We start from the raw sequence: 27,970 nt of genomic DNA, 5'->3' as shown, positions 1-27,970 counted from the left end.
GTATATATGCAATTTCTAAAAATGTCTTTTAAATGACTGTTTTGCATTTAAAGGGATGCGCAACTTTCACAAACAAATAATATTCCATTATGATATTTGTGTTTTTAATTGTACAGAAGTCCAAAATAAACATAAATGCTTAAAAAGGTTGAGAATGGTGCATAATCAAAGGCTACTTAACTCAGCAAAAACAGGACAATAGAAAAAGACAGGTTACTCTTCAGAGGATAGCTATTGCATCTATGCTTAATGCTATGGTTATATTAATATGGGAACATAACATGTTTATCACTGACTAAACAAAAACCTTGAAGTGCATAAATTAAGGGAGAATTGTACTTGAATCAGTCATAGAAATATTGATCGCCATGTTTGTATGGAGAGCTTTACCACACATTAGTACAGTCTCATAGGAGGGAAGGACCACTGCTCAGGGCTCAGGAAAGCAGAAAGGGAAGGTGCAGGGTCTCTCTCAAGAATGAATGACGGAGGGTAGTGCATAATATCAGTGTGCTGGGACTTCAGAGAACAAGCTGAAGCATGACTGAACTGGTTTGAAGGTTGGAAATGGCTGCTCTGATGGTGAACTGGGGCAGCAAAAGAGGGAACACAAGAGTACATGTCAGTTCCAAATGGGTCTTCCTGCTGGGAAATGTGCATTGGCTCTCCTGCGTATGTATCTGGCAGCTGCGATTGGTAAGGAAAAGAGGGCTGGGAGTTGCTGTCAGAGTACTGTAGGCTCTGATTTCCAAATAAGCTGGATTGGTCCATGAAGCTATTTTCAAAAGAACCAAACGTAGCTGAATTTTTGCTCTTTGACCAGTTTAAACCATCTTGCCAATTCTCAGGTACAGAAGCCACTTCTCTCTGGCATAAAGTGGTAGAAGGAGCAAACAAAATGCTTTCTGGAGCTTCACAGGTCTGAAGGTTCACGAACAATGGAGGAGAGAGACTTGGTCTGAGGATATCATCCAAAACACTGTCGGCCATATCCGCAGGGCTCGCCAGCCACTCAGTAACCTTGACAATTAACATAAGGAATCATTATTTATTATCAGAGAATCTTATATTATAGAAATCTGAAAATAACTTAAGAGTGACAATGTAAACTGAGGGCCTCACCTGTTTTTGACTGCAGTGTTGCTGCAGACTGGTCTTCCAGCTGGAATGTCTATTTGCTGGCATATTAAAAGAGATATCTAAAAATAAGGAAACAAAACTGAAAAAAATGTAGGTATGTCATGCTTACATCTGTTTTTTTAAATAACTACATAAAATGATATAAAACCAAATTGATGGTTTGTGTCTTTTCTGTATTCTTTATTCTTTACACAAATTAATCTCCTGACATAAAACAAACACAAAACACTTTTTAGGATAGGTCAAAAAATCCAAACCTATCTTCACACAATGGATGCCTATTAAAAAAAGTATTTTTTTTTTAATCTTCTTCGTCATGGAATACATGGAGTTAAGATCAATGTTTTCTCTTTTTTAAAAAAAAAAACCAGCAGAAATGTTGGTTTAAAGATATGTAACAGTAAATAAACCTTTAAAACTATTTTAGCACAGAAGGCATTATCCAGTCATTCTTTAAGAGGAAAAAAGTTTTTTCAGTGTTTCACTTCTCTTCCGTAACTGTTTTTGCACGTGTTTGACAGAAGGAAGAGGTGGTGCAAAGACAGACAAGTATAAGAGAGGACAGTGGTGAGTTAATGACAACTGATTGAAGTGCAAGAAATGTTAATTATTCTAAAACCATAGATAGACAGATGCAGACTTACACTAAACATCTGTAAGTCTGATAGTAGAGAAGCTGGTCCTAGCTAGAGTACCAACAACTCTCTGCCAAAGTTAAATCTGAACCAAACACACAAGGTCTACAAGGCTGAGGGGGAGTAACAATTACTGCAACGGTAAATTCTATAGTAAATGGCCTGCATTTGTATAGCTAGTCCTTAAGGACCCCAAAGCGCTTTACACTACATTCAGTCATTCACCCATTCACACACTGGGGATGGTAAGCTACATTGTAGCCACTAACAGAGGCGAGGCTGCCAGACACAGGCGCCACCGGGCCCTCTGACCACCACCAGTAGGCAAATATGGGGTTAGTATCTTGCCCAACAATATTTGGCATACAGGATGCAGCCATGAGGCAGCCTGGGATCGAACCACCGACTTTCTGATTAGTGGCTGACCTGCTCTGCCACCTGAGCTACAGACACCCAACATGACGTACATGACAGCACAAAGACACGGGAAGAAAAAGTGACAACAGGTAAACGTGATGTAGGTGGAGGTCATGGTCAGTCTCTAAGGGAAAGACTTTGTGCAGAATTCGCAATTAGTGTATTTAAGTTGTGTTTGTATTGTGTGCATAAGAACAAAATAATGTGTGTGAGCTTACAGGATGCAGCATGCACTATTACTAGTTCAATTTAATCTGAATGACTAAATGGTTAAAATACACCAACATAAAAAGACAGAGTAAATGTTCAAGCTATCAAACAAAAGAAAATGTACGAACTTAAATATTTCTTACCAATCAGCTTGTCAATATATTACTAACAATCACTTTTATACTAAGTACTTATAAGTAACAATGAATGCAAAGATAGTCCATAAACACTTTTAAAATTAACAAATTTTGAGCATATAACCTGTATCACAATATAATAACATCTATTAAACAGATGTTTGATCAGCTGGAAGTTACATAGTTGAAATTATTACCATGTCAACCAGCATGGCTGTGGTCAAACAGAGATCATTACTTAATGATTACTTAAGACATCACTTAAAAAACTTGCACCAGAATATCTCCCCTATCAGAGTGATAGATAAAGTATAACAAGTAGTTGTTACTTAAAAAAACAAAACGCTGATCTTGAACAAATCTGCGCTTTCCATTATATTATGGGGACATGTATTTTAAGCTCTAGACCAAATTACTAAATTTTGCTCTACAAGGGCCTGATATCCACTTACGATGACATTATAGTGCCACTGTTCAATTGAGATTTTAAATGAATATCCTCATATGTGCATCTCATTTTTGTCTGAAACAAAAATCAGGAAAAAAAAAATCTGGTAATTCTTTGTTTTTACATTCATCAGGTCCCAATATGCCCAAATATCAAAAAGAAATAAAAATGCATGCCATGGAAGAGTTCAAGTCTCAAGAGGTTAATGCTCACCTGCGGCAAAGAGAGTCTCTTCATTTTTTCTGGTTGGCTCTTGATCATGATCTTGGTCTTTCTTTGTGGGATGCACAGCAAAGCTACGATGTTGCTGAAGTCTAAGGAGGTTCTCTTGAAGCCACGGTCCATGTGTTTCCCTCAGAGAGTTTAACAGAACCTCCCTGCTCTCTGACAACAGGTTTCTCCTACTGATCAACGGAAGCTTCAGACGTTGACACAAACGTGCTGCTACTGCACTGACAAACTTCGTTACATACTCTGGATCTTGTGTTCTGTCCTGTATCTCACAGCTGTTAGTAGTGGCTGAACTGGAGAGTTTAAGTGGGCTTGTGGTGAGACCATGAGTTTGTATCTGCTGAACAGGGGGCTCCTGGTTCTTTGGGGTTTGCACAAGAGTAGAAATCACACATTTCTTTGCATTTGTGTTGAAAGTCTTAATATTGTCTCTGTCAACAACTGGAGTCAGCAGTGATTCTCTGCTGTTTTCAGACATGACACATGCCCACTTGGTTTCTGTTGTTAGTACATCGAGGAAGCTGTGTTTAGACCAGTGGCTGCTTTGAAAACTTCCACATGAAAGAGCGAGTTGTTGTTGTGGTTTCTCCCCTGTTGTGACATCTGACTGCTTTGACTCAAACTGGATGTTTTTCTTTTCCTTCTCTTGGCAGTCAGTGTGGGCTTTTGAAGCAGGGTCTGTATTTTTTCTGAATGGCACACAGCTCCCAACATCTGTATCAGCTCCCAACAAAGCATCAGTGGACAGTGAAGCAGAATTGTGCGATGCTGAAGATGAATGTGAAATTACAGTGTTCTTTTCTTTTCTTTGTTCCTCCAGTTTTGGCTGTTCACTTAGCAAGCGTTCAAAATCAATAGACTTCACCTCATGGTTAAACAGGCCATGGTGTCCTGTCAGGCGGCCGTCTGTGATGATACTGGGCTCCTGCACAGAGCGCACAACACTTGGAAATGGTGGATTTCTCCTTGAAGAACAATGGCAACTAGCACAACAGCAGTTATGCAAATGTGCCATGTCTATGTTGCTTTGGCAATGACGGTGGTGATGATGATGGTGATTTGACTTGATTTTTGAAGTCTCTTTCCAGCCACCTCTTATTTGACTCCTCTCCTTGCGGGTCTTCAGTCGTTTCATTTTTTTCTCCTCATTTGCCTTACTGTAATGGGTTGAATATCTGGGAAGAGCAGTGAATCTTTTTGCAAAGCAACACTTTTTATCTGTTGTTTTTCTTTCTTGTTGAAAATTGTTGACTTTTCCTTCTTATAGAGGTCCTGCCACACACATGGCTCATGCTGCATTCTATTCTGTAGAAAAATAACCACAGTTAGTAAAGAAGGCTTGATAATACAGGATGTGGTTGTACCTCATTGAGGTCGACTCTAGTATTAAAATTAAGAGCAACTTACCAATGATTCATTGAAAGTGACTAAATATAAATTTGAATGTGGGCTTTGACTTGAACATGTATGTAGACCATACATAATACAACTTTCTAAGCACTTTATAAAAATAATAAGAAAGCATGTAACATACTTGCCATAGTTTAGCAGAGATAGATAAAGTAGGAAAAATGTCTTCTTTACATTAACATTATTTGTGCAATTAAACCCTGAAGTCAGGATCATTTCATGTACAGTAAAAACTGTAAGGAAATTAATTTGCATGACATTTAAAATCATATTAAACTACAGACACAAAATCATTCCAACATATAATGTATTATTTGACCTGTTCCACAACCACAAGAGTTTCACCATATATGTGCAGCTGTACACACTGAAAACTAGGTTTCGAGAAAAACATTTCACATAAATGGGGGGGAAAAAGACACTGAGCAGATGGGCCTATTGCAGTCAGACTTTGAGCACTTTAAGTACCCCTTCAGATATTTTTGCACTTTTATAGCTGTGGTTACATTTCTCTGTGCATGCATGGTTGTAATTATTTATAACGTTTGTAACTGTATAGATACTGAATAGTAAGGTGAGTTGAGCTGACTACACCCATCAAAGTTGCCTGTCAAGTTCATATGGTCTGCTGTTAACCCTGTGTAAAAAAATAATAATAATAAAAATAAAAACCTTAAAAAATATATAATAATAAAAAATATGTGCAGTATTGAGATGACTGTAAGTCAAAAGTACTGCTTATAATATATGTGAATGTACTTATTTCTACTCTGAATGTCTGGGGGGAAAAGCCCCGGACAATATCCTGTATGCACACAAAAAAGTTAGAACTTATACTTCTGTTTGCCCTGTTGGGCATTCCTACAGCCTGTCATCTGCCTCCATCTCACCCCATCCCACTTCTGTAAGACCAACCTGCTACTTTCATTACATCCATAAACCTCCTCTGCAATCATCCTCTTTTTTCTTCTGCCTGGCAGCTTTATCTTTAACATGCTTTGCCCGTTGTGTCCACTATCCATCCTCACCATATGTCCAAGCCATTTCAACTTTGCTTCAATGTCCCTCCTAGTCACTCGCAACTAAAATTTTAGAATCTTCAGCGCCACCTCCCGTTTTTTGTCAGTGCCACCGTCTCCAAACCATACATCATCGCAAGTCTTGCTAACATCATCTTAACTTTCCTTTTCTATTCTTATGTCGCCAATCACACCTGACACTAGTGCCCACCCACTCCACCTCGTCCACAACCTCTTCATCACTTCCTGTGTGGACTGTTCGTTGCTTTGGATGGTTGACCCCCAGGTATTTTAAACCCAAATCAGCTCTAACTAATACTGAAACTTAATGAAAACTGAACTAAAACGAGCAAACTAACTGAAGATAAATTGAACTGTTTAAAAAAAAAATATACACATACAACTTATGTCTGAATTATGTCAGCAAACTAACTTGGAGATTAGCAAGCACCTACTATCCCCAGGTGTAATTTAAGGTGACACGCGGTGCATGAAGTCAAAGCTGTAGCTGCTTAGAAGCGAAAAGTATTTCCAACTTTAGCAAACTGTAAATCCGTTAAAACCGTAAATACATGAGAAAAAAAAATAAATTTAAAGGAAAAATAATTCATTAACATAGTTTCTACTTACCAAAGTCGTTAACAACTGCTTAATTTTACCGCACACCGAATGTGTCGTTGCACGGCAACACGCAGCCGTTGCGTTTTTCACACGCAGTGATAACGCCCAAGAAAGCCCACGAGTTGGACGAAACTACTCTCACAAAACCAGGGGTTACACAGTATCAACTCTGCTCCATTTCTCTACTTATGTAATCCTTTATTTTTTACATTATCATATCACATTTTGCACACCACAATTTTATATGTTCAAACGTCGGAAAATTAAAATATCTAAAACCATACCGGTTGCTGACTACTCATGATAATGGTACGCTCTACTGTACTGAACCTCACTTCCGGAAAGTGATTCGGGGGACAACAGTGTTTTTGATTTAGTGGTATGCTATGATAAGTTATACCTCTTAATGCATTCATTATGCTAATCTCTACTCTTTTCTATTCTGCAGAGCACAGGGCTATTTAATTTCACAATTTCTCTTATCTTTGTTCAACTACATCTCTTATGTGTTCCAGCATGTTGAGCTAGCTATTGTAGCTAACTTTGTTAGCTTCCACAGATCTCTCAAGCGAACAGAGCTATGGGCTATTTATGAATTGGTTTGTATACATTGCTGAAAGTGTGAAGAACTCAATGCGACTGTTTTCCCAACACAGGTAAAGCAGAATGAGTGCAGGAGAACCAAACCCAGCCGCCACACCCACTCCCTGTGAAGACACGCAGGGAGATGGACGATGGATGTCTATGGTGTGTGACTTTCATATTATTTATAGGTTTTATAAAGTACGGTGTTATATTATTCCGTTTGCATCGTTGCTGATGTTTAGTTTTGCAATCATTGAAGATAAAGGGAAGCTTCATAGTTGAAAAGAGCCAGCTACTAACATATTGTAGTACATATTGTTGTAATAATGGCCTTCATAAATTATTTAAACCTGCCTAATAAATGAAAATGCAATGGATTGTGAGGGGTGTGCAGTTTTGCAATTGATTGTGAAAGAAAGGAGAAAAGTCTTGGAAAATTAGTATTTTTTCAGACACATGGGAATATGCATAGATATTTCATTAATTGATTAAAAAAAACATTAGAAAAATATGCTCAGTTTTCTCTATCCACATAACAGCGCATTCTAAATACATTTTTGTACCTGGACTTGTCATGTAAAAATCAAATTGCTGGTGTTACATTCAAGACTGCACTGTGATGATACCAAAGTGTTTCTAGAAAGTTGACTCGCCACTCGTTAGCCTTTTGGCATTGCCATCGGGCATTCATTTGGGTAGTTATTTTAAAGCATGTCTCTAAATGAACACAAATGTCAGTAGTCACCAGAAAATCAAAAGAAACATACCATGCTGATTCTTAAAAAAAACACAAGGTTTTAAAAAGTTTGTCTTGCAATATGTGCGGATGTTGTGCAATGGTTGGTACTGTAGTAAAAATACATATACATCTTTTACATTTTCTTTTTGCAGCACAATCGGTTTGTGTCCGACAGCAAAGACAAGGAACCTGATGTCCTGTTTGTTGGAGACTCTCTTGTTCAGCTCATGCACGAGTTTGGGGTAAAACAAAGATTGCATTGATATGTGTGCCTCTGTCCATTATGTAACTGATTTATGTTTTCTCATAAATGTTTTCAAAGTGTGAAAACTTGTTGTGGAACATGTGAATGCAATATTATTGTGGTTTGTCTGCAGATATGGCGTCAGTTGTTCTCACCTCTCCATTGCCTTAATTTTGGGGTGGGTGGTGATGCAACACAACATGTGCTGTGGCGACTGAGCAACGGTGAACTGGATAACATCAGCCCAAAGGTTCAAAACAGTGCCAGAAATAGAGAACATGATCATGCTTGTTTATTCACACAAAAGACTAATTGTGCTCAACTCTGTGTTAAAATCCCACTTCCAGGTACCTTGGGTCAAAATATCAGTGACATGTGTTCAGTCATGCATTGCTTTGTCTTTTGTTGTTGCAGGTCGTAGTGCTGTGGGTAGGAACTAACAATCACGGTCACACTCCTGAACAGATCTGTGGAGGCATCTTGGCTATTATCCAAGTTATCAAGAACAAGCTTCCCAATGCCCACACGCTTGTACTTGTACGTGTTTTTCCAAATCATTCCTTATATCGGGTGTTAATCTGCTCACCTGCATGTTTTTTGAAAATGACTAATGAAGTTAATTCAACCATCAAAGTACAGTGCGATGTCACCCCTTTTAGCAGCATCTTAGCTATCTGAAATGAGGTGAAGTGTAAAGTTATGGATGCTTCTTCATAGGCTGGAACTTTGATTATCTGTGAGCCATTTCACATAGTATATTCAAGGATTTTAAATATACACTGCAGACATTGCTCATAAGAATAAGGGCTTTGAAGTATTTTGTTCTGAGGCCCATTTGGAAAAACAGTGCAGCACGCACTCTACAGACATGCTCTTCAACGAGTCTGCAGAGAATAGCAGCTTGATGGGAGCTGTGTAGAAGCTACAATCGCTGCTGATGCTGTTGCAACTAAAGTTAGAGACTGGAACTGAAATATTTTAGGTACTCAGAATAAAACAAAACTTTTAAAAAAGTTTAATGCTAACTGAAAAAACCTTTTTTTTGTGAACCTTGGAAACTAATATCAAATGAAAATACAGAGGAACTCTTTACAGCTTGAGTCTTTGCCAATTTTGTAGAATCTATCAATGCAAGTTGTCTGAGCCTGTGGTGAATATGTTTATTGAGACTGGGATGAGTTACGTGTATTTATGACAGGTTATATGTATTCTAATAACTATTCCAAAATTCTTGAATTCATTATCTTGCTATAATGATCTCCTCTTTAACGGGGTTGGCCAGTCTGAACAAAACTAACATCAGATCACTAACATCTATGTTTTGTTTTTTTAAAAGACTTAATAGTTTGCGTTTGTTTCATGTGCCATCTTCGATGTATGTCACCTGTATGTAAGTTAATGGTTTAAGAAAATTGCATCCGCAGTAGAATTATTTTCAAGTCACCACTAAATACAGAAAGAAGAATTAGAAAAAGTGCTGCAAACCTGGTTAACTCTGGTAATTAAAAAAAGACTGAGATTTTCAGACAATAAAAACTAAACTGAAACGGCAACGGCTTAGAAAATCTGCTTAAAAATCAACTGATGCTATATTGTATTGTATGTAAATGGATATCTTAGATTGTTTGGATCAGAAGGTTTTGTGCTATATGATATGTAGTTTAAAGTAAACCAGAAGAGTCTCTGCCTGGTCAGGTGAATGTTGGAGGGCCAAAAAGCTGTACTTGTTTCAGACAGGTCTGAAGTTTAACTGTATTAATTTACTGTATATGTACTAGGGACAGAAACTTAATTGGAAATTCAGCTAACACACAGATGAGTAAGTTATGAAATAAGGTATATGAAACATTTAAAAATAAGTATGCTAATGTTTGTTTTCCAGAGTTTACTGCCCAGAGGAAAAATGCCAAACCCTCTACGGGAGAGAAATGCCAAGGTGAACGAGCTAGTAAAAGACACCTTAACATCTCTTCCCCGTGCCTCCTTCTTCAATGTAGACCCCGGCTTTGTTCACTCCAATGGTAGCATCTCCCACCAGGACATGTACGACTACCTTCACCTGACCCCGAAAGGATATCAAGCTGTATGTGAACCTTTGCATGCCCATCTCAAGGCCCTGCTAGGTGAACCTACTGACAACTGAGCATCTAGGTCACAAAAGTACACTACCACAGTGGTCCTTGTCCCTGTTTCAAGAAACCATTGCACTTATATTATTAAGATGTGTAATGATGGATAGAATCAGTTATTGAGGGCTAAGAGCTGCATAAACTATTTGTGGAAGACCTCTTCAAGGCCTTGGTTGGTGACCACTGTTAAAGACAATGTGACCATACGGTTTTTGTTTATATGAATTGACAAATCCCTACTTCCATTCCCAATATTGCACCTGTTCCAATAGCTTCTCTGACACAAAGAATCAATACAATTGGACAATTTTGTTTGTCATCCAGGGACCCTCTAGTTTAAGAGAATAATAATGAGCTAATTATACTGTCCATTATCGCCCTCATGATTGGCACCGCTCACTAAAAGTGATGTCATATCCACTGGTGCAAGTTTTTGTGTCATTTTAGCCGGTCGCACACCTCTCAATTTTTTTTTTTACCTGTGTGTGGGTGGCATTGGCACCATGGGCGGTAATTCCCAAATTATACAGAGGGAGATGCTGCAACAGCTTGACAAAAAGACTTCTTAAAAACTCAGCTTCTGGTTTGAGCTTCTTCTACTCTTAAAGAGGGCTGATGTGGAGGTTTTATCTCAGTGATGACAGTTTGTTTTAGAAAATGCTGTAGCGGGTAACTGAGCCCTAAGCACCAGTATTAATGGTGACTGCTGTGGTGATATCACTGTTTGCAAATGACACGACTAATGCGCTGACCATAAAGCACCCTTCAACGATACGTGAAGAGATGGCTGTTAGAGCACACATCAGTCCAGATGTTCAGTGGTCATGAATAAATTTCAAAAGTAGGCAGCAGCTTTATATTCTAAGGAAGACATTCTGTAGGTCAAACCGCTGAATGCAGCACCTTGTTAAAGGCTTGTTGTGCTGCAGATCTTATCCCTTTGGCTATAGCTCATGAATCCTTCACACACAAAAACAGGTTGCACTTTCTTGAACTTTAGGAACAGGAGCTTGTTGGAAAAGGATGCAGGATATATCAGGTTTAAGCCAAAATATGCCTGTATACAAGATACAACAACTGCCCTTCTTAGAAGATCCTTGTAAATCATCTCAATTTCACTGTTCTTCAGGTTACCTTTATTTGGCAATAGCTTTATTGCGATGTCTGATGTGTTTGGTTTCTTTTTTGTACCTGTTCATTTGAAGGACCAAAGTGTTTTGGGGTTTTTTTGTGTTTGTTTTTTTTGCTGCACTTGCAAACAATTGACCGTTACAGTTTACTTGCTTTTCAGCATATCATGTTATCTCATTAATGCCCTTGTATCTTTTCCTTTATCCATAACAGCAACAAAGTATTCATATGAGAGACTGTTTTGTTGCAAGGATAGATGTGTTTGAGTAGGTCGAGAAGCTGTGGTGATATATCTAGATGTCTGTGAATTGAGATAAGTCTTTTGTAATGGCTCCTTCAAATATTTAAAGGCTTTACTTCACACTAACCTGCTTCTGGGCCTCTTGTGTGACGACTGTGCTACATTACATGAACAATTGGATGGCCAACTGTGTAAGTGATGAAAGATATGCATTAAATATCAAAACAAGATTGGATCTGTGTGTTGAGTACCACTGATGCAGAGCTACATTTTTAGGCCTTGGGTTCATCAAGAGTACATATAGATTGTTAGATGTGTAAAAGAGATTTATTACTTTTGCTTGACTGGTTTTGTTCCTGTCTCACGCATATTTTGTGAGCAGAGGCATGTTTCAGAAACTTGAGGAAGGCAAACAAGTCTAACTTTGTCCTTACCACTCATTTGTGAGTTTTACCACGAATCTGATCCTTTCTCCAACTGTCATCACACATGAAACAAAAGCAGAGCACTTACAGCTCTTCTTGACATTAGTAAACATGATTTAATATTGACAGTGATGTATCAGTTGCAGTCATGCTGACAGAAGTGATAACCGCCAGCCAGTTTTTTAACGAGAGTAAAAGATATATCCTGAAGACAGAATATGATCCCAATTTTTATCAAATCAGTGAAAGGCAGCAAAAAGATAAAATGCATATAAAAGAGTATTGATGTATTAGGTTCCCATCAGGAAAGTTTAACTAGAGGCTATCAAATGGGCACATCTGACATTCAAATGCTCTTGCTCTCATCTCAGTAACCCTGTGAATCTCTCTAAAAGCAAAAAGCCATTACTCAAAACCACTATCTGTTGGCAAGTGTACATCATTCTGTCACTGCCACATATTGTAAAATTGTTTTTTCAGCCAGTTGATTAATGTGCTTCAGCTATGATTTCATCACCATCATCCTTTATAAAGAGCCGGAACACCAACCCCATCATTTCTTCTCTGGGACTGAAGTCAGTGCACAAGCAGGATTTCTTTCCCCGAGTTCACTGAATTGCCTTTTCTCCAACATGGGACCCAGGGTGCTTTTGCTGCTGGCTCTTGGGCTGGTAATATTAACTGATTGCATCCAAGGTATAGTATGATACTTCGTAAAAATCTTTTTGTATCCTGTGCACCCTATTCTGAAGTCTCCTTTTCTATTATTTTCCTTTTCATTTGTTAAAGGTGTTCATGAGACAAAGAAACAGAGCCTGGTTGTCAGCGCATTCACTGACGGTATGTGAGATTATTTTCTAAACACATTTCGACGAGACCAGCTCCTTAATGATAGTTACATGTTTGTATCTAAATACTTACTTTATTAAAATTGTTATTATAAATCTTTTAAAGTTGTTTCTTCAATAAACTGTGCAACAGGATCTGCTGTTGGAGAACTACTTACAACTGCACGTCCAGTCATCCAAAGACAGGACAAAAGACCTTGCACTTGTAAAGGTGATATGAGAATTTTACCAAAGAATGTATACATTTTTACATGTATGACTTTTATGTAAGTACATCCTCTCTCTTAGAAGAATACAGTATTTCTAACCCATTCTTCTTCTTTTATTATATGTCACTCAGGGAAAGAAATGGGTGTGATGAACAAAGCCTGCCACTGCTTGAATACTGCTGTATACATTGGAAAGTGTAAGTTGCCTATAACTTCTAAGATTTTTGGAATAGGGAAGGAATAAAATGATAAGAAAAGTCAATGATAAAATCAATTATTGTATTCTCTTTATTATCATGGTTTTGAAGAGTGATTACAGATAGAAGTTACACATTTTTTCATTTCATTTTTTCATTAATTTTCTTTTTTGTGTCCAATTGCTTTATCTTTCTGGATTCATTCAAACCACAAGGGAAAAAACACTGCAAGAAGGAAAAGTTCAAGAACAAGAAGATATGCCAAAGGATTAATAAATCCTTCAACCCCTCCGTGCCCATATGAGCAATATAAAGAAGCCCTCTGTTCTTACACATGCATGCTTTTGTAAGACTCATTGCCAATCATATTTTCTATGCATACACATGATATTTTTTACAAATGCAGTGTAAAAGAAACTTTATCACTGGAATTTGAACTCACTATAACTTTCTGAATGGGACCATTATTATTTTAAATATCCCACTTAATAAAATCTCCAAAAAATATATTATGTTGTCTTTTTTTATTCATTTTTTTAAAAAAAGTAATCAATCAATCAAATAAGGTGAATCAAGGTATAATAAAACATCTACGTACATATATTATTAACATGGTTAAATGCTCACAGTGATTATAATTTGTAAGGAGTACACTTTCCCAGCTTTCCTTTTATGAAACTATTCAAGTGTACTCACTGAACTAGCTCCAGAGGAGTGATTACAATGACAGTATTAAAACTAGCGAAACTACATTTTACTGTTAATAGATATAATATTGAACATAAAAAGTAGGCATTGCACTAATTAAATAATGTGTATGTCTAACATTAGGATTATGGACTGCACTATGTTTTCTTAATCATTGTGCAGGAAGATTGTTGTCAAAAAAACAGGAAGCCAGAAAGAAGCCTTTCATTCTCAGAAGACTTAAGAGTGTGGAGAACTCAGTTGAACAACACAGGCGCAGAAAAGGCAAACAGAACCATCATCATCAGGCTGCCTTGGTATGGGAAGTGGATGGCAGGGGCGTGAGCTGGGGGAAAATATGACAAGCAAAGAGACACGTTTGAGGTTAGGACTGAAAAAGAAAGAAAAACACTTGCAGCATATTTGCAAATTTATAGCACTGCCTGTGGCCAATTTTAAAAGATGGGTGTGATCGTCATAGTTTCTTCAAATGCTCCACACTACAAAGACGTCTTTTGGCATTAACGTCTCAAAATCTTTTGTACATTTCACCTCTATTTTCTACGGAAGCGTAGAGCTGCCACCCAGGCAAAAGAAAAATAGAAGTATATCACGTTATAACGTGAAAAGTTTATTGTTCTAACAAGATACTGTTCATGTTTGTACAATATAATATTTATATTGAACGAACGTGATAATTATGTATATTTTAATAATGTGGTATTATATTGTACAAACATGAAAAGTATCTTGTTAGAACAATAAACTTTTCACGTTATAACGTGATATACTTCTACTTTTCTTTTGCCTGGGTGGCAGCTCTACGCTTCCCTAATTTTCTTATGAGGTCATAGGTTATAGTAAAATACCCCTTGCTCAACAACACTAAAGAACTTGTTAAAGAAAAATGAGTAGAGATAAGATGTGTGGTTTATTCACCTGTGACGGTAAGATTTTGGTACATTGTGATATCAGTCACGGGGTTCCATGCCTTGCATATGTAATTCCCAAAATTCTGGCTGGTTGCAGGGAAGACAATAATAGATGTGTTCTGTAGAGGTGTTGACAGATTGTTGAAGAACCAGGAGAAGTCACACGCTGGTCGAGAATCAGCCTGGCATATCAGGGACACGTGCATGAACATACTTGCACGGGAAATGGTCAGTCTGACTGGGCCATCTGGAAAAAGAAAGATTTAGTTTGAATAATGTACTGCAAAATTATGAATAGTGTTTTCTTGGCACACAATTCAAAAGAATATTGGGCAGATTTCTCAGAACTAGTTCTCAACAAACACTCACAGATCACCAACAGTCTGTACTGGGGGCTCACATGATCACCAGCCTTATTGGTAGCAACACACTGATATGTCCCTTCACTGTCCAGTGTCACTGGGGTGAAATGCAGCATGTTGTTTTCAATATTATAGGATGCATATGAGTTATTAGAGGTATGCGTGTTAAGCTTCATGTTGTCTTTCATCCAGTAGATCGTGTCATAGGGCCCAATAACTTCACAGGTCAGAGTAAAGTTTTTAGTGTCGATTGGAATTGTCGTGTTTTTGATCATCACTGACTCTATGGCCTCTGTAGACACAAATTACAAGGTGTTAAACACAAAAGAGCATGACATCTTGACTGGAGTACATCCCAATGAAATATTTAGACTTTAAGAACACAATAAGAATTTGCATTTGATTGGTTTCAGAGCCACATGTGCAACAAATTTCCTAAAAATCTTAAAGTGTTCATACCAACAACTGTGAGCGTAGTGGAGTTTGTGCTGTTCTTTCCTGTCACATTATTAATGGCCATACATGTGTATTCTCCACTCATGTTGAAAGACAAGAGGCTAGTTGCATACACTGACGTGTTGGACACCATTGATCCATTGAACCACCAGCAGAATTGAGTGAGTGGCACTGACATGGCAGAACAGCTGAAGACGGCTTGACGTCCTGTTTCAGCAAAAGCTGGCCCATAAATAATGGGCTTTTCTGGACCATCTGTAACAGCAAAAGAGGATAGATGACTTTAACAGTAAGACTCTAGAGTGTTAACTTTTTTGTTAACTACAAAGTTATCTAAATTGTGCCCATGTTGGACTCATGCAAGTATCATTCTTCAACTTGCGGTTAAAAATGTGGTGATGGATCAGCATGATGCAAAAGAGACTGACACACCTGTCCCTAATGAATGTTCTAAATGCTTTGGATATCTGTGCCGCTCCTGAGGAAATTTATTGTCTAAACTTTTGAGCACAAAGCAACACTGGAGTATTATAAGTATTATAAGGTAAAGATAACACTTTGAGTTAGTATGAGCTATTTAACATTATGAAGCAATTTCATAGTCCTACCTTTAATGCAAAAGAGTAGCCTACCTGACTATATTGCATGCAAATTTGTCTTTTGAGCTGGGTAAAGTATTATCCAAATTTGGATAGGTTCTGGTCAGCTGTGCAGTTCATTGTATATTTATTGTGTTGACTCCTGTGTCTTAAGAGACATTGTAGTTGGAACACTGAAATACTCTTTGATAGTTTTATCATGAAATTGGTCACCTGTGTGTCAAGTCATTATGTTTTTCACAGCTGTGTGGGTACAGCTCAGCATGTAGTGTGATTGCTATCCACACCAGAGCATGTAACACCAGTGCTTTCTCAATGAAAGCTGACTTTGTAAAATTCCTGCATTAAGTAAATTACTAATCTATAATTAATGTGAAGCTAATACAAATTGAGGTGCACTTTTTGTAAAAGTGATCAATCGGGCAATCGGGGTTAGGCATATGAGAAGCAAGTCTGCACATTATGAACATTATGACCCTTTTTGTAGAATCCATGTTCTAGAATGGTAAATGGCCTGCATTTGTATAGCGCTTTACTCAGTCCCTAAGGACCCCAAAGCGCTTTACACTACATTCAGTCATTCACCCATTCACACACAGGCAATGGCAAGCTACATTGTAGCCACAGCTGCCCTGGGGCGCACTGACAGAGGCGAGGCTGCCGGACACTGGCGCCACCGGGCCCTCTGACCACAACCAGTAGGCAAACATGGGGTTAGTATCATGCCCAAGGATATTTGGCATGCAGCCAGGAGGCAGCCTGGGATCGAACCACCGACCTTCTGATTAGTGGCCGATTAGTGGCTCTGCCACCTGAGCTACAGCCACCCCAACCGAAGAACCGAAATACAACGGATTTACCTAATTTAAGGTGATGCACCATTGACATTGAACCATTTAGTAGCATACATTCTATACATTCTAATATACTCACAATTGACAATGAGGTTATAAGCAGGGCTGGTCTTGTTTCCAAAAGCATTAATAGCCATACAGTAGTAGATTCCATTATCATAGCGCTCCACCATACTGAGGTGGAGCGTCTTATTTTCCATGTAGAAAACAGTTCTGTTTTCATCATGCAGTATCTCCCCATTCTTCATCCAGTAAATGTATTCAGCAGGTCCAGTTACATTGCATGTTAAGTTATATGAATAACCTTCTATGGCCGGCATCATTGGTGCTTTTACTTCCACATTTTCTATTTGATCTGCAAACAAAACAAACACAACAGTCATTTAGTCAGAAAGACATGACAAAGGTAACTTACATCAAAGCTGTTGTTAAAAAGGTCCAGCAGTGCCCACATTTAACCTTTAGTATGAGCCCTCAAATACTCCAAAACTGGTATGTTAACCGCACTAGCAAAGGCAACACCATCCTTTAGCACATCTCGGTGAGTTTTAAATGGCCCACGGCAGCCACACAACAGCCTATTCTCCCTGATGCCCTCTGGTTATAGACATAACATTGATAAATCACACACTGGCACGCTATGGAACACTTTCTTTTTTTTCAAAACCCCCCAAGCATGAAGAAATGAGACAAACACACAACACACATGCACATAGATATGCAAGTATAATTTAACATCTGTGCATTGTCTTTTATTTACTGCCTTCTGTAAAGTTTCATACGATATTGATATGTTTTATGTATTTGTAAATCATTTTTCTGTGCCTGAACTTTCGGTATTCCACATAACTGAAATTATCTGAACTCCAGATAATTGACTTGCAACAAATATTTTGAATCTTGAAATGTTAAAATCATATCACTCAGTTGCGTAAATCTTTAAAATATCAAACTCACAGATGACAACGAGCATGTAAAGAGCGCTGGACATGTTTCCAGCAGCATTAATAGCCAAACAGTAGTAGTTTCCAGTGTCATATCGCTTTACTGGATTAATCTCAACTGTCTCATTATTCTTGTGGAAAAAAGTCGTGTTGTCTTCATGCAGTCTCTGCCCATTCTTCATCCAGTAAATGTAGTTAGCAGGTCCAGTTACATTGCATGTTAAATTATAGGCGTAACCTTCTTTGACAAAGGTCACTGGTGCATTTAGTTTTACATTTTGGATTGGATCTGCAAACAAAGCAAACCACATAACACTTAATTTCTCTATTTAGCTGTCATTCCTCTTTCTAAGAAGGAAAATAAATTAAATACACTTTTTGCATCAACTCAAAAACATGTAGGCTGTTTTGTTAAGCATTTAAATCCCAAAAATGTCTAAATACTGCTAAAAAACATATCATGACTCTTCATTTGGATCTTCCTTACAGCAAACATTTTCTCAGGGATGTAGATATTAAAACTATTTGTGTCTAGCATTTGAAAATGAGTACAAAATTAAATAAAACTAGTTTTCAAAAAAAATACAAAAAACACTTTTCATTGCTGTCATGCTCACAATTCACCAGTAGTCTGTACTGGTCGCTTTTTCGCTGGCCAGCCTTATTGGTAGCAACACACTGATATATCCCTTCATTGTACGTTGTCACTGGGATGAAGTTCAGCATGTTGTTTTCAATGTTATAGAAGATATGTGAGTCATTAGAGGGGTCCATGTTGAGCATCACGTTATCTTTCATCCAGTAGATCATGTCATAAGGCCCAGTAACATCACAGGTGAGAGTAAAGTTCTTAGTGTTGATTGGAATTGTCGTGCTTTTGATCCTCACTGACTCTATGGCCTCTGTAGACACAGAACATGAGAGTTGAGAGGGTAAGATTTCTTTAGTGTTCTTTATTCTTGGAACACAATAGCAGCCAGAGTCATATGTTAAAAATGTTTCATCTAATTCCTCTGAATCCTAAAGGTTTCATACCTATCACGGTGAGTGTCGTGGAGTTTGTGCTGTTCTTTCCTGTCACATTATTAATGGCCATGCATTTGTACTCTCCGCTCATGCTTAATGACAACACATCGGTTGTATAGTTTGATGTATTGGCCACGATGGATCCATTGAACCACCAGCAGAACGTACTGGGAGGCACTGACTCGGCAGAACAGCTGAAGACAGCTTGATGTCCTGTTTCAGCAAAAGCTGGCCCATAAACAAAAGGTGTTTCTGGTCCATCTGTAACAGAAAAGGAGATAGATGAATATCTAAACAACTATAAATGTAAAACTTAAAAATTGTTCATTTAAACATGACACTCAACTGCATAAAATCTCTAAATATTATACTCACAGTTGACAAAGAGCATGTAAGGAGTGCTCGTGTTCTCTGAAACTGCATTAATAGCCATACACTCATATCTGGCATTATCATAGCGCTCCACCATTCTGATGTGAAGTGTTTTGTTATCATTGTAGAAAACTATGTTGTTGTTTTGATTCAGTGGCTCCCCATTCTTCATCCAGTAAATGTAATCAGCAGGTACATTTGTGTTGCATGTTAAATTATAGGAGTAACCTTCTTTGGCAGGCATCATTGGTGCTTCTACTATTATGTTTTGCAGTGGCTCTGCAAACAAAGCAAATCACAAAATAGCTCTTTAGTTCTCCCCCGAGGCACCTGTCACCTTTTTATGAATGAAAAGTTATTTTGTGTACACCAAAAAAAAATGGTCACTTAAGTCTTACCGATAACAGTAAGCATTATGTCGGCAGTGCTGTTTTTGCCACTGATGCTGTTGAAGGCCACACAGAGGTACTTTCCACTCATGTTGGTTGTCAGAGACGGTGTGACATACTCCGACTTGTTGGAGACCAGAACATTTTCAAAGTACCATTCATACCTGCTGGGAGGATTAGATGTTGCATTGCAGGTGAATGTGACGTAGTCTCCTGCCTCTGCCAAATTTGGTCCCATGACATTTGCTATCTCTGGTCCATCTAAACACATAAAGAACACCACAAATTACTTTCACTGAAAAATGCTTATGTGACTACAAACATTCAGATAATACAGAACTGACATCACAGTGATAAATGTTATGTTAAAAATGATACAAATACTTACAGTAAACTGTGACTGTGAAGCGGTGGCTGGTTTGGTTGCTTACAGAATTAAAAGCCTCACACTGATAATCTCCTCCATCTGAATGCTGGGTTGAACTAATAGTCAGTGTCCTGTTGCCCGTGTCAAACGTCGTTTTATTGTCAGCAGAAATAAGTTGATCATTTCTCCACCAATGAATGATGTCAACAGGTCCCGTCACTTCACAGCTCAAAGAGAATGTCTCACCAAATATTGCTGGTTTGGCAAGACTCACCACGACTGCTGTCACAGGATCTGTTGGAGTTTAGTAAGTAATTTAAATTCACTCAAATATTTGACCTGAAAAAATATGGCATGTTCAACTAGATAATTCCTCTGCACTGTACAAAGGAAAAGGCACAAATCACAACTCTTTCTTTTTGGTCTTAATGGTCTAGCAGCTCAGCAGATCTAAGCAGCAAAGTAAAAAATAAAACAAAATAAATTTTTAAACAGATACCAAACCAAACTTACCCACAATCTGGATTGTTGCTGTTTGGCTGCTGAATCTGAACGTGACATTATTGTGAATTAGGCATGTGTAATTTCCTGACATGCTCTCGTTAACTTTCTCTAGTTCAAGCTTTGGTTCAATTTTGTTTAGGTAGACTCCATTAACCATCCACTGGAACATTGCTGGAGGACTGGAGACCGCTGAGCATGACAGTGTGATATTAGATCCGCCTTTGTATATATTCATAAGGGGCATGACTGTCATCTCTGTGTTACTTGGGCCGTCTGGTGACAGAACAGGGCATAAATTGTTTTAGAGGTTATTGTTGGGACAGCAGATTGGTTTATAGATTGTATGCATGTATTGGTGTCTTTTGGTTAGAACTCACAGCTGACAGTCAGATTCACAGGGGCGCTGATGTCATTGCTGACATTATTAGACACATTACACTTGTATAGTCCTTGATCATAGCGGGTCACGTTCATGATAGTGAGAATGGTGTTTCCACTGCTGAGTTGAACTTTTTCTTTGGTCGTGATCATTGAGCTCCCATTGAACCACTGATAAGACAGGGATGTACCTTTGGACACTCTGCACATAAGTACTGCTGTGTCATTGAACTCCACCAGGTTGGTTGTGCTTGTCTGAACGGTCACATTTGAAACAGACTCTGCGGAGAATAAAATAACAAGGCATTTGTCATGTTTTATTTAAGCAATGTGTCCTCCACCAAATATATATGACAATGTGACCCATATGTTGAATTAAAGTCAGGTTCAAGATAAAAACAAATAAAAATAAAACAGTCTTATAAAAAAAAAAAAAGGGCTCCTTGGGTGACAGTATTTGTCTGTTGATTGGTCAGTCCAATTCTCTGGTTCATCAAGGATATACTTTTATTTGCATTTACTTCTTAAAATTTTTGTTAAACAATGACTTGGTGTGATGTCATGTTCTGAGTTGGTATTTACCCTGACTTTGATGTTTGATGTAAAACCTTAGAAATGAAAGAGGGTTTCCTTTCTTTTTCACAAATATATATTGTAGGCAATGTAATTGTTAACATTTGTTGTAACAATCAAAATCAAGATCAACATATTTTTGATAGTGTTATTTAAATTTATAGTGTAATTTTGTTCCTTTTTTTCCAGAGAGATATATCTACAATGTGATAGTGTGAGTTGTTTTTTCTCCTTAACATAATGGAACCAAGAGACTCTAACAATGCCTCTTTTCATAAATCATAACAAAGTTAATTAAGAAAAAAAAAATAATGACAATGATATAGAAATCTTGCGAGAAGTATAATGTAGGAAGTGAAATCTTCTTGAAATCTGTGCTGGTGACTAAACAAGAAAAATGAGAGAGCGCTTACCTTCAACTGAAAGTGTTAACTGAGAAAAAATTTCATTGATTACATCCTGTAGTGCGTAGTTTCCAGAGTCTTCCAATTTTACTGAGTGTATGGTCAGTGATGAAGTACTTTGGTTAAAAAATACTCTGTCACGCCAAGTTTTGGAAATAACTACATCCCCATTTAGTGTTATCACAATTTGGCGGGTGTTGAATAGCCATCCGCCTGATGAGACATTGTAATTGCTGCTAAGGGTAACATTGTTTCCCACTGCGACGGGGTTCTCAGAGGCATATAATGTGTGACTGCGTGTCACATCTAGAAAGAGAAAGCAAGTAAAATATTCAGTCGCCACGTAGTTGTCATCCACACACTGGGACAGAAGTAGTTACAAAATTACTGATATATGTCAAAGTAGTATATTTAAAGAATTTTATTTGATATTAGGATCTATAAATTGTCTAATTCTCTGACCCTGTAGTTATTGTAATAGTCAATAAAACTCTCATTGAACTTCACTTATCATTCAGTTTTACCTGTGAAGGTTACTGCAGCCAAGAATAGGATGAACACCACTGGAGACTCCATTAAGCTCCTTGGTATCCTTTCGCTAAACTTGAATCTGGCTTTGATGAATAAAATCCTGTGATATTCTCTGCTACCTGCCTTCAAATCAGCTAATGTTTACTCTGTAACACTGCAGCTCTCTGTGTTCTTGATGCAAATGCCTTCCCCTGCCTTCACCATCATCATACCACCTCAAAGTCATGACCACACCTTGTTTTACCCTTTTATATTGATGCTTTACAGGTGCACACCTATGAGTGTCCATTTACTGTATACTGTTGTTCTGCAACTTTTTCCAACCAAGGAAACATGTGGAGAGCGTTTATAATTTTAACACGTGACTTTGTACCTAGAATGCAAACCAAATTTGTGGAATCTTGGTCTCTGAACGTCATTTTAGTATTCTCATAAAAAAGATGAGTCACTTCTTCCCACAATAGAGATGGAAACCACTGAATTGGACAAAATAAAAACGAATTTTGGGGTTAGGCATTTGTAGATTCAGCTATGATGATCCATCCAAATCTATATCTGTAAATGCCTTCTTATGGAGAGGTTTGTGTTTGGATTATTTGGTTATGAGTTGCACCCAGAATATCAAAACTTAAAGAATTTGTAAAGGACAATGGACTCTCTGTCCCACTATACTGGATCGTCTCCTTCTCCTACTTTGTTTACAGTAACCAAAGAGACACGGGATAAATGCACTATTCATCTGTTTCCCCCATAAGACTAGAATAAAATAAAATAAAAAACTTTCACAAATATCTCTCACAATTAGCTCAATTTTATATTTTCAATATACACGATATCTGCTTTTCTTTTTGTGGAGCACCTAATAACATGTGGTGTTAAAGGCTATAAACATTAAATAGATTTTAAATGAAAATAAACCAATAATAGGGTTGATAGAGCAAGGAAATGGCAAACAAAGACATGATCACGCTACACGTAAAAAACAAGGGTGTTGCATTCACTAGCTGAGGTCACATCCTAATTTAGGTATGACAGTATTTCTAGTAGATAATGGTGATGGCTGCACTTACAGCCACACAGTGGTAATAGCGACCATATTAGTGTAGAAGCTTATACATAACATCACATTCACATTTGTCTTTCTTCAAATAGGAATTAATTTACAGGACAATGAATAATGAATAACTGGATTTGGTTTAGAATTAGTTCACATATCCACATAACACAGTATTCTAAAATAAGTGTGCACATTTTAGTTTACACTATTATGTATGATTTAATCTTTGATTTCTGAGTTACTTTAGTTGCAGCTGCTCCTGTCCCTTAATTGAGGAGCCAACAGGTGGAAAAGGGGCAGAACAAGCCTTGATGGAAAGCTGCAAATTGGCTCATTTCATAATTTAGGACCATGGGGGGGAGTTGGAGTTCATTGTGTTAGTTTCAGTTAGGTTTTGTGTGTTTTACCCCTTTTTGTGTTTTTGTGGGTGATCAGCCATTGTTAAGTTTCCTCTACATTGTTTCTCAAATTGCCTTATCTGAAAATTTAAACTACAACAAAAAGCCAGAAACAATGTGACAAGCTGAAGTTCTCTGCTTTATATATTCATCCATTTTCTGGCTGGTGCCTATCCCAGCTCACTTAGAGGTGGGTTACACCCTGGGCCATGACAGAACATAACAAGGCAGACAACCACACCCTCCCATACTTAAAATGACCAATTAACCAAATAGGCATCTTTTGACTGAGGGACGAAGCCAGAGCACCTGCAAATAACCAGATGCAAACAACATGTAAACTCAAATAAAAGGTGCGGTCTGAGCAGATTCGTATCATTAACCTTGTTGCATGGAAATGACCAGTGATGGGAATGCGTTACAAGTAACAGCGTTACTAACAGCGTTACTTTTTTCAGTAATGAGTATCGTTACAACACCGTTACAGTTACTAACAAGAAAATGCGGTCCGTTACTATTTTTCAACAAACAGACGGTTGAAGCTGTGTTCGGCTTACTGCATATCAATTGTGTTAATACAGTATGTCAAAATGAAAACATAACTGTAAATTCAGACACGTAAGGTTGTGCTGAAAAGGATGATACCAAACAAGGCAAAGTAAATCGTTTTTAAAGGTAAAATGTGGTTAAAAATGGCCAATTATACCCTGGACCCCAGAGGGTTAAACATTTTTTAAAGTAAAGCAATAGTTACTTTTCAATTAATTAATTACTTCTTGTAACTCAGTTACTAACTCAGTTACTTTTTTGAAGAAGTAACTAGTTACTATAATTAATTACTTTTCCAATGTAACTAGCTCAACACTGGAAATGACAATTGGGATAAAAGAAGCATACTAACATACTTACTTTGGACAGACACGGGGGCAGGCAGAAACTAGATGACACTGCAACGTGACAAACAGGACACCAAAAACAGCAAACAGCAAAAGCACGTAGACATACGGTAAGGAACAGGCTGTTTTTCTCTTTGCTGGTTGTTAGTCCAAACCTTTTCCAATATTATTTTGGGATCATTTTTCATTACAACACAAACCTGTTCCAGTAAAATGTTTAGTGCAAACAATTCATCAGCATATTTTTAAAGTTTTTCCATCCCGCTTACCCTCAGTGTGTCGAAATGTTTTTGGTCACCTTACAGAACTGTAAGAATTTCTAGCCAGTGTTCACAGTTTCTTTTAAGTTTGCTTTGGCTTTTTGAATATGTCATTCATTGTGGTGCCTTTATTTGCTCATGGGATTTATCTTTGTTCTGCCTTACATTACACAATTTGCTGCGTCATTTAAAGTCATTGAAGGTTAGATAACTTTTCTTTTTTTTCCTTACGTAACATTATCAGAAACTGGACTTCCACAAAAGATGATTTCATTTTTTGTAAAACACCTACATGCATTTCATCTCATAGTATTTACTCAACACTGATCACAGTTTATTCAAAGCATACTTCAGCATTCCCAAAATAAAAAGTCAGTAATAAATATAATGCATGAAAGCCAGGTTGAAGGGTTCAAGTGTCAGAGTGACTTGCTGAAATGTTTCAGAATAAATGATTAACTTTTTTTTTTTTTAAAAAAATGATACTAATACTAAAAAGTACAAATAAAAAAACACTTTAGGAAAAGCTCTTATATTTTTTCCCAACCTTTCCCTGAGACTTAAATGCTTGTGTTTCAGTTATAATGTTTGGTGAGAAACTACCAACTTCAAACCATTATTAATAAACAAGTTGAAATTCTACAAAAATGGTTCTCCCAACCTTGAACATCAGTTCTTATTTATCTGTTCTCACCTAAAACTGTAAGGGTAGTGTTGGCCCTAAGTTGTGGGACAGATGTGACGGATCTAAGGGTGAGCGCTCCAGTGAGGATGTTGACAGACGCCCTCCTACTGTGATTTGTAAAAACCGCAGCCTGGCCAAGCCAAGTAAGGATGAGGAACTTTCCTGCTTGCTTCCACTTGCTTCTTATCTGCAGGTGTTATAGGTCATCTGGGTTTCATGCTTGTCAAACTTCTCAGAAAGGTGATACAATTTTTAGAAAACTGTATTATTTCAGACAACCAATTGTTTTCACACACTAAGAAATACTCTTTCCCACGTTGGATGTGAAGCACAGGCAAACCATTATGCCCCTCTCAATAGCACTGAGTAAACAGCGGGTGTATTGTTTGAGCTATGATGGGACGAAGTTCAGCAAACCTGTGCTGTGTATACTGGCCAAACAGAAGATGTGATTGATGTATAGGTTATTTGTAGATCTTAAAGGTAAGTGTGAGGGTCCCTGTTGACATGAAATCATAGTCTTAACTCTTTAGTTCCCTATTGCTGATCACTATTCAGAGTCCTAGAAAAGAAAAAACAACATTTGATGAGCCATGCCAGAGTTTTATAAAAAAAACCTTATGTTTTTACAAACAAATATGATGTAGTATAGCTGCATCCTGCATTTGATAATGGTTTTTGTACACATCATTTTAATGCTAAGGGTGAAATGGTGGGTCTAATTTCAGCCATTGAATGCAATACTTTGGAGTTTAATCTACAAATATTTGACATAACCAATAGCCTATAGTTAGCTAGCTAATCAATCAAATGTAATGGAATTAAAAGCTAAGCTAGGTACTTAATCATGTTTCACTATTTGGTTTGAATAAAGTATGAACTACCTGTCAGACTTCTGCATTAATATTTTTAACATCGCTGTCATCATGTGACTTTTTGGTCTATTCAAATATATCTGGTGTAATATGTTTTGAATTCATCATATACAAAGTTCTGTTGTACTTTTTAAAACAAGTATGTTGTATGATACATCTCAAAAACAAAGTAAATGTCAGACCATATAAATAGAATGAGAACAACAAAAACAACAATAAATAAGTAGAAAAGGGTAATAAAATGTTAATGAGGAAGAGGAAGAGCTTCTGCTTGATACCCTCATATGAGGAGTTTATATTACAGCACCCATATTATCAGAAATCACTTTTCCCATAAACAGGTAGCGTCATCCTTCCTTACTTGGCACTGAGCCTGAAGGGAATGAAGGGAAAGAAACTGAAACATTTGATGGAGGCCTGAAATCATCTCAACAACAAAAAAAAAAACTTCAATGTGAGCAGGTGTGAGCAGATCATGTATCCTTGGAGAGCACACCTAGTCAGATTCAATATTTGTTTAGAGTCATGCCTCAAGGTCTTGCAGGAAACCTAGGATAAGATAAGATAAGATAAGATAAGATAAGATAAGATAAGATAAGATAAGATAAGATAAGATAAGATAAGATAAGATAAGATAAGATAACCTTTATTTGTCCCACACGTGGGAAATTTGTTTTGTCACAGCAGAAAGTGGACAGTGCAAAGTTATATAGCAAAAATTAGAGAACACTGGAATACAATAAGAATAATATACTGTGCACAACTGTACAGAATAGAATAGAATAAATTAAAATAAAATAAAATACTATATACAATAGAATAAAATAAAATAATATCTACAATAGGTTAAAAATAGAATACAAATGCTATATACAACTGAGTAAAAATACAACTTTGTCAGAAAAGAGTATTGCACTTAGTGTTATTGCACATGTGTGGGTTTGTGTGTGTGATCAGCTGCAAAAGTCTTTGTTGTGGAGTCTGACAGCAGTGGGGAGGAAAGTCTCTCCGTCCCACACTGTGGGTGGGCAGTCTCCCACTGAAGGAGCTGCTCAGTGCTGTCACAGTCTCCTGCATGGGGTGGGAGATGTTGTCCAACAGGGATGACAGCTTAGCCACCATTCTCCTGTCACTCACCACCTCCACTGGTTCCACAGGGCATCCTAGAACAGAGCTGGCCCTGCGGATCAACCTGTTCAGTCTCTTCCTATCCCCGGCAGAGATATTGCCACCTCAGTAGACCACAACATAAAAAATGGAGTTGTGGGAGAAGTCTGCAGTGTAGATGGTGAAGACAAACGGAGCCAGAACCATTCCCTGTGGGGCAAAAGTATTCGGCCGCCTTGAACTTTTCCACATTTTGTCACATTACAGCCACAAACATGAATCAATTTTATTGGAATTC

General features: G+C 37.6%; 4 protein-coding genes across 4 annotated transcripts; 2 read left to right on the top strand and 2 right to left on the bottom strand.

The window, feature by feature from the left end:
- Positions 1–87: 87 nt before the first annotated feature.
- prr19 (proline rich 19) lies at positions 88–6,364 on the bottom strand. Its single transcript, XM_006808165.2, has 4 exons — positions 6,278–6,364; positions 3,201–4,523; positions 1,123–1,199; positions 88–1,020 (listed from the first exon to the last, which is right to left on the bottom strand). The coding sequence occupies exons 2-4, from the start codon at positions 4,351–4,353 to the stop codon at positions 397–399; spliced, it is 1,854 nt and encodes a 617-aa protein (XP_006808228.2). The 5' UTR covers positions 4,354–4,523; positions 6,278–6,364; the 3' UTR covers positions 88–396.
- A 217-nt stretch (positions 6,365–6,581) lies between these two features.
- Positions 6,582–11,567, top strand: pafah1b3 (platelet-activating factor acetylhydrolase, isoform Ib, gamma subunit). Its single transcript, XM_006808164.2, has 6 exons — positions 6,582–6,647; positions 6,925–7,015; positions 7,745–7,834; positions 7,970–8,086; positions 8,251–8,373; positions 9,719–11,567. The coding sequence occupies exons 2-6, from the start codon at positions 6,935–6,937 to the stop codon at positions 9,977–9,979; spliced, it is 672 nt and encodes a 223-aa protein (XP_006808227.1). The 5' UTR covers positions 6,582–6,647; positions 6,925–6,934; the 3' UTR covers positions 9,980–11,567.
- A 111-nt stretch (positions 11,568–11,678) lies between these two features.
- LOC148100539 (uncharacterized) lies at positions 11,679–13,510 on the top strand. The gene is made up of 5 exons (XM_087848282.1): positions 11,679–12,458; positions 12,552–12,602; positions 12,744–12,821; positions 12,951–13,016; positions 13,232–13,510. Exons 1-5 carry the CDS (start codon positions 12,254–12,256, stop codon positions 13,318–13,320), a joined length of 489 nt encoding a protein of 162 aa, XP_087704408.1. The 5' UTR covers positions 11,679–12,253; the 3' UTR covers positions 13,321–13,510.
- Positions 13,508–22,600, bottom strand: LOC102781534 (hemicentin-1-like). Its single transcript, XM_087848281.1, has 15 exons — positions 22,388–22,600; positions 21,873–22,169; positions 20,886–21,167; positions 20,518–20,781; positions 20,026–20,298; positions 19,647–19,898; positions 19,252–19,527; positions 18,886–19,137; positions 18,468–18,752; positions 17,864–18,139; positions 16,986–17,261; positions 15,457–15,708; positions 15,005–15,289; positions 14,643–14,882; positions 13,508–14,049 (listed from the first exon to the last, which is right to left on the bottom strand). The coding sequence occupies exons 1-15, from the start codon at positions 22,437–22,439 to the stop codon at positions 13,961–13,963; spliced, it is 3,651 nt and encodes a 1,216-aa protein (XP_087704407.1). The 5' UTR covers positions 22,440–22,600; the 3' UTR covers positions 13,508–13,960.
- Between the last annotated feature and the right edge of the window lie 5,370 nt (positions 22,601–27,970).

Source organism: Neolamprologus brichardi, chromosome 11 (genome assembly GCF_056152115.1).
Source record: "Neolamprologus brichardi isolate AB-2024 chromosome 11, ASM5615211v1, whole genome shotgun sequence".
Lineage (NCBI taxonomy): Eukaryota > Metazoa > Chordata > Actinopteri > Cichliformes > Cichlidae > Neolamprologus > Neolamprologus brichardi.
This window is presented reverse-complemented; position numbering and strand designations above follow the sequence as displayed.